Source organism: Anoplophora glabripennis, unplaced genomic scaffold, assembly GCF_000390285.2.
Source record: "Anoplophora glabripennis isolate ALB-LARVAE unplaced genomic scaffold, Agla_2.0 scaffold3301, whole genome shotgun sequence".
Classification (NCBI taxonomy): domain Eukaryota; kingdom Metazoa; phylum Arthropoda; class Insecta; order Coleoptera; family Cerambycidae; genus Anoplophora; species Anoplophora glabripennis.
The window spans coordinates 1,689-8,769 of record NW_019419374.1 but is presented as its reverse complement, the minus strand read 5'-3'; the positions used below and the strand labels follow the sequence as shown (position 1 = coordinate 8,769).

Sequence of the window (7,081 nt, the reverse complement as noted above, 5' to 3'; positions counted from 1 at the left end):
AATGCGCGTTTATATATTGATATTGATAAGCTAAATAAGTAACATTTTAAACATATGCCTAAAATCAATTAATATTTTCTTCTAGATAATTTATATATCTATTTTTAGATTTTCTGCTCCACAACAACTGATAATAATAATCCAATGATTATTTTGGAGGAATAATTTAAATTGAAAAATCCAATTCTAAAATGGAAAAGTGTCGGTCGAAGTACTTACCCCTGTTTACATATTAAAATTGTTGTTCAACTTATCTACAATGACCTTCAAATAATGTTCCACAATAATTACTGTATCTTATTTACTTATATTTAAATTTGAAAGTACGATAATATTTAAAGAGTCGTCATATATCGTCACGGAGGATGTTAAATTTATAAACTAACCATTTTTATTGCGGCAACATGTTTTACAGNAGATAATTTATACATCTATTTTTGGATTTTCTGCTCCACAACAACTGATAATAATATTCCAATGATTATTTAGGAGGAATAATTTAAATTGAAAAATCCTATTCTAAAATGGAAAAGTGTCGGTTTTGTTGAACTTATCTATAATGACCTTCAAATAATGTTCCACAATAATTACTGTATCTTATTTACTTAAATTTAAATTTAAAAGTACGATAATATTTAAAGAGTCGTCATATATCGTCACGGAGGATGTTAAATTTATAAACTAACCATTTTTATTGCGGCAACATGTTTTACAGTATCCGGACACTTGTCAGATTTCGGCTTTTAAAAGTGTGTGAAACTCAAAATTTTAAACCACGGAAATATTTACATAACAGAACAAATTTTACCAAAGTAAGTGAAAACATGTTAATTGAGTTTTGGATAGATTGTTCGTGTTTATCTGGTTCATTTTTTATTTTTAGAATACGTACAATGTATCGAGAGGAAATTATAATTATTTGCATGAAGCTCATATTGCGTTTTTTGAAAATTTGCTTGGGGATAATAGAGTGATTATGGATCTTTGCGATCTGGAAAAATATAACGTGGATTGGTATACTCAAGTTAGAGGTAAGGCTAGAATGTAGTAATATTATATCGGGGATTCCTAACACTTTAGATAAAAATGGGTCCAATTTTTTTTCCTGTAATATGATCTGAAACATATTTAAAAAAATAACCAAATAATTACACTTTTCACTGCTAGTAATACTCGTCAAAATAAGAGAAAACATTTTGTGAACATACTCTAAAATGCATTAAAAAGGAGATACAGTTTTGTAAACAGTAAATTAAAAAGTTAAACCTTGGCCCCAATATCCTAGCCATTTACTAGATATTGAGGGTGTTATTCAATGCTAGCTGGGACATATATCCTGAGAAGTAGTTGTTCCTCACCATATCATTAATTAAATAAGTCTATATATGTTGTTAAAAATTCTAAAAATGTTAAATAATGATAGTGAGTTTTGGAATAAAATTTTTCATTTTTTTAATTTCCCTTCTGACATAAAAGACGAAGGGAACTACATTTTTTTTTAATTTCTAGCAATACAGAGACGACTGTCCATGTTCATATTTATAATATCTAACATCTGATGATCCGTACTTTTTGATGTATCGCTGAAAAACCATTCAACCACGATGTTGTGTTATTTTCTTCTATTTTCAGATTTCAAACTAGTATGCGTTTTTTAAGTAAACTTGTGATTACTTATAAAGTTCGACTAGATAAACTGAAACAAAACATAAGCACAGGGACAAGTTTTGTTCTAGAAATTACACATTTTTGAAAATTTAAAATCAATTACTTACAAATAATAGTTTTCAGTTTCAACATATTTTAAAGATTTTGCATATAATACTTTCCTATATACCGGGTGATTCAGTTTGATATTTGCGGCTTCGTATCTCTTTTATTTTAACAAATAGCTATACCAAACACTATATATTTTTAAATCGCCCCTCAAACTTAATCAAATGACATTATTAGATCGTCTCCATGGTAACAATTGTCAAAATTGCTATAGTCAACTGTTTTTGTTCAAATGACACACTATATGTTTTTTCGTCAATTCTGGAAGATATTTTTTTTCTGCGTTCAGCTAGGTATATAAGAAAGTCTATAGTTTCATTAAAAATATTGCTAGAAAAACAGCAAAACCCTTACTTTCAGTAGCTTTATTCTGAAAAATGATAGCAAGCTGCGGAAACAACTGGATTTTGACGGTTTGTCAAAATAATTGACATTTTGTACCTATCTACTCTATCTATAATTATAACATGAATACTTACAGTAACCAAGAAAAACTAGATATGATTTTAATTTATGGAGAGGACTGAAAGAACTCTAAAGCTGCCAGGTATTTATACCAACATCGTTTTTAGATAAAATTTTCGAAAAGTTAGCCAGAAATTTGGCGGCAGATGGAAGTTTTCAAAGGAAAAGAAGAGTTTTTAAACCCGGGAGAACATTCGATAAAGATGTTAAATGGCCTGCCAGATCTCCGGATCTCACTCCTATAGATTTCTTTCTTTGGCCTTACCAAAATGATATTGACGACCTTAAAAACAGAATAAGAGTAGAATGTCGGAGATTAAATGAAGAAACACTAAAATGTATTTGTAGAGAGGTAGTGATAAACAGAGCTATTCTATGTTTGGAAGCAAATGGAGGTCATTTTGAACATTTGAAATAAGTGTTGTTTTAAACTGTTATATTATTAACGCATTAAAAATAAAATATGTTACTTTAAAAAACATAGTAGCTTGTTTCCGCACCTGGCTATAATTTTTCAGAATAAAGGTACGAAAAGTAGGGTTCATCTTTTTTGTTGTTTTTCTAGCAATATCTCTAATAAAATTATAGACTTCCTTACATAGCTGAACGCAGAAAGAAAATATTTTCCTGAATTAATAAAAAAATACATAGTGTGCCATTTGAACAAAAACGGTTGACTATAGCAATTTTGACATATGTTACCATGGAGACGATCTAATAATGTCATTTGATAGAGTTTGATCGGCGATTTGAAAATATATAGGGTTTGTTAAAATGAAAGAGATACAGGGCCGCGAATACCAAACTGAATCACCCGGTATACAGAGCCTTCATAAATGATTACACGCCACGTGACCGCCGAGCTTAAGCAAGCAACATTTCGATGCTGGTATTGGTAAAGAAAATTCTCTAAATCTTGGCGTTACGATTTCGTTTACAATGAACATTAACAAACCGTTACGCCTACGCTCGAGATAATGCGATCGCTGATCGGTTGAATATAATCTCGTGAAAAATTACACCGATCACAGCCGACGAAACAGAATATTGAGTTTAATGTAATCTTGATCTTATTGTTTTAATTTTACCGAAATTTAACTGCCAATGTGAAGGAAAAAAATTACTGTTCCAAACAAAATTACTGGTCACGTGGCTTGTAATCATTTATGAAGGCTTTGTATTTTGAGGTGAAAATAATATAAAAGCAAAATGGAAATATATGTATTAAAATATTAAAGATTTTATGGATTTTGTATATGTACGAGTATATGTTTTCAGGATGTAGCGCTATAGTATTAAAACCAAAGACGACAGAAGAAGTTTCTCAAATATTATCATTTTGCGATAAAAATAGACTTGCTGTGTGTCCTCAGGGAGGAAATACCAGCGTTGTGGGTGGGTCAGTACCAGTTTTTGATGAAATTATCGTATCCACAGAGTTAATGAACGAAATAATAAGTTTAGACGAGACATCCGGTAAGTGATTGATTGATGGTATATGGTGCGTTCAATTTTAGATAGTAATATATCTGTAGACAATATAGACAAATATTATCTTATTGTTAGGATTATACATATGATAATGTAGTGACTCTAAATCCCTTTTAAGAAATAGTTAAATAATGAGTACCCCATTTGACATTTTTTTTGTCTTAGAAGCGCTATTTTTTAAAAATGTATCGCTGCAGTTACTTTTTAAGAAATCGCTTATTGGATTTCTGTGACGCAAAACGGCACTCAAAAGCAAAATAAAACAAGTAAATTTGGTTGGGTATTCAAAATAATCCCCATTAATATACGTACAGTAATTCAGTGAAAAAATGTTGACATTTGTGGAACACAAAGTATAAACTATACATATAGGATGAAATCCTATCAAAAAAAGTTAAAGAAAAAGTTGTAGGATTTCAAAAAACCAATTTACAGGTGACCTTGTCTTTGACCTTGATTCCAATTTTTAAGGTCAATTCAAGGTCAACTTAAAAATTTCAACTTGAAACCCCTATTTTTTATTTTATAAATCGATAGTGCGCAAAATTTTACGACCGAATTTGGAATCAAAATTTTTTTCTTCGATATCCTTGAAGGTCATTTCAAGGTGAATTTGTTGTTTTCTTAATAACTCGAGGGATTTTAAGTGTAGAGAAAAATGTTGCAAGAAATATCAGTGGTATGTAATAAAGCACCAAACAAACATCAATAAATCACCAAATATCAATGAAACATCAAAAAGCACCAAGAAGTAGTTTTATCCCGACGAGTTATAAAAAAAGAGAAAATTTTTTAATTTCAAATAACTTGTAAAGATGCAAATGTTTTGACCTAATTGATGCTTTATCGACACTGACTTTTTAGTTTGATCTTGATTTGACCTAGAGGATAAGGGCATAAGAATTTCTCTATAGTTCGATCCCATCGAGTTATTGAGAAAAAACAAATTCGACCTTGAAATGACTTTTAAGGACATTCAAGAAAAAATTTTTGATTCCATATTCAGACGTAAAATTTTAGGCTCTATCGATTTATAAAATAAAAAATTGGGCAAGATCAAAGACAAGGTCTCCAAGTTATTTTTTTTTACATCCTACAACTTATTTCTTAAACTTTTTTGATAGGATTTTTTTCCTGAAGAGTTATCGGGGGTTCGAGACTTTTTGGATCACAGTGTATATGTTTCGTGTTGTGAGGTGACAGTTACATCTTCTTAGACCCATTTTTGTGGAGACGTATCAAAAAAACTAAGTTTTCGAGGCTAAATCTGAAAAGCAGGGAAAACTTGCCCATTTAAAATAAAAATTCTTTAATTTTACCATTTTATTTACAAGCTTGAAGAAACATCCTTCTAGGTTCTTATTATAATTGTTTCAAATTGTTCTTATTGCTAATCTACTTCACGATAGAATTTTTGATAAAACATTTTGCTTAAACGCATAATTTCGATTTTTTTCTCTACTGTAACGTGTATTTTTAGGAATTTTGGTATGTCAGGCGGGTTGCATTTTAGAGAATCTCAACAATTACTTAGCAGATCGAGGTTTAATCGTACCGTTAGATCTTGGATGTAAAGGCACTTGTCATATTGGAGGAAACGTATCTACCAACGCTGGTGGTATGAGGCTATTACGATATGGTAATATGCACGGAAACGTCATAGGCTTAGAAGCAGTAAGTACTGGTAATATTTTTATTATATCAAAAGAATGTGCATATATCTATTTATATTGATACTGAAAGTTGTAATGATTTTCGAGCACATACTAATAACACTTATTTTAGGTGAAAGCCAATGGGGAGGTGATAGATTGTTTAAATACATTGAAAAAAGATAATACTGGATACCACTTAAAGCATCTTTTTATAGGATCTGAAGGATCGTTGGGATTTATCACGAAAATTGCTCTTCATTGTCCTCCACGATCGAAAAGTAGAAACGTGGCGCTTTTAGGTAAATATAGGTTAGAATAAAGAACTTGATTGGATACAAGTTTTCTGCAGCTTTGGTGTAAATGTATTCACAATTTTCACATATAGGTCTCCAAGATTTCGACAAAGTCTTGAGAACTTTTAGGAAAGCTCAGGCACAGTTAGGAGAAATACTTTCCGCAGTTGACGTGATGGACTCTGTTACAATGGACTTTATTGAAGATAAAAACCATCAACAGTCCCCTATTGGAAGTCATCCCTTTCATTTGCTTATTGAAACGTCCGGTTCTAACGAAGTACACGATTCCGAAAAAGTAAACAATTTCTTAGATGACGTCATCAATAGCAACTTGATCTCAAATGGGACAATGGCGTCAGAGCCATCAAAAATCGAGGTAAGATTTTTTCGTGACGAGTTCATAAAATTCAAGTATAAATAATAATGAAAAGTAATGTTATGACCCAGGAGATTTTCTATATCTGGTCAGTTTTTGTTTTTTGTTTGTATCATATTTTTCATAAAAATATTAACCTAGCTGTCAGATTTTTATGTAGTTTACAGTTAGAAGAATTCTCAATACTTTTGTCTGTTTTAGGCAATTTGGTCAATCAGAGAGAACGTATCTAATGGTTACAAAAAATGCGGTGCTGTTTTTTATTATGATGTTTCTCTACCCATCGAACATTATTATTCATTAGTGGATGATATGAGAAACCATATGGGTGATAAATGCGAAAGGGTTTTTGGATATGGACATTTGGGTAAGATTTATGTAAATATTCATAAATAAATTGAAATAATTGAAACTCTTGGTTTTGACATTCAGGCAACAGTAAAAGTATACTATATAATTCTAAGGCTTGCTTATAATTAAATTATTTGTATTATGTTTATCAACAGATTTTTTTCGCTTTTAGGTGACAGTAATCTCCATTTACAAATAGAAATGAAAGAATACCGTAAAGAATTAAAAGATTACGTTGAGCCGTACATATTTAAACGAACTGCCGAGCTAAAAGGCAGCATCAGTGCCGAACACGGGATGGGTTTTATAAAAGGGAAATATTTAAATCTGGCGAAACCTGCTAGTTCCATTGCTCTCATGAGAGAGTTAAAAAAAATATTGGATCCTAATGGCATATTAAATCCTTACAAGATATTTCCTTCTCATTAAAGATGTGTATAATGAAAGACGATGTTTTTCTTTTTTCCTCAAATTTAATGTATTCAGATTTCTGAGCAGATGATGAATTATGAAATTTTAATAAAATTTTTCTAATTTCCATGTAGCTAGGAGTTAGAAACATTTCTACGCCAAAAATATATTTTAAAGTTTGTAAATCACTAATACTTATGCAGGGTTATTCAGTCATAATGTCATTAATTTTAAGGGAAAATAGGAAAAAATGAGTAGAA

At 30.6% G+C, this 7,081-nt stretch overlaps 1 protein-coding gene across 1 annotated transcript; it reads left to right on the top strand.

Moving 5' to 3' along the window:
- The first annotated feature begins 889 nt into the window (after positions 1-889).
- On the top strand, positions 890-6,856 carry LOC111692762 (D-2-hydroxyglutarate dehydrogenase, mitochondrial-like). Its single transcript, XM_023456874.1, has 7 exons — positions 890-1,031; positions 3,520-3,717; positions 5,213-5,406; positions 5,518-5,686; positions 5,773-6,059; positions 6,261-6,426; positions 6,583-6,856. Exons 1-7 carry the CDS (start codon positions 977-979, stop codon positions 6,837-6,839), a joined length of 1,326 nt encoding a protein of 441 aa, XP_023312642.1. The 5' UTR covers positions 890-976; the 3' UTR covers positions 6,840-6,856.
- The last annotated feature ends 225 nt before the right edge of the window (positions 6,857-7,081 follow it).

What these genes read in the sequence shown, in the direction of transcription:
- LOC111692762 (XM_023456874.1), top strand. Translation starts at nt 977, where the DNA reads ATGGATCTTTGCGATCTGGAAAAATATAACGTGGATTGGTATACTCAA. An exon ending in TTGGTATACTCAAGTTAGAG is followed by an intron (nt 1,032 to 3,519) that starts GTAAGGCTAGAA and finishes ATATGTTTTCAG; the next exon opens with GATGTAGCGCTATAGTATTA. An exon ending in AAGTTTAGACGAGACATCCG is followed by an intron (nt 3,718 to 5,212) that starts GTAAGTGATTGA and finishes GTGTATTTTTAG; the next exon opens with GAATTTTGGTATGTCAGGCG.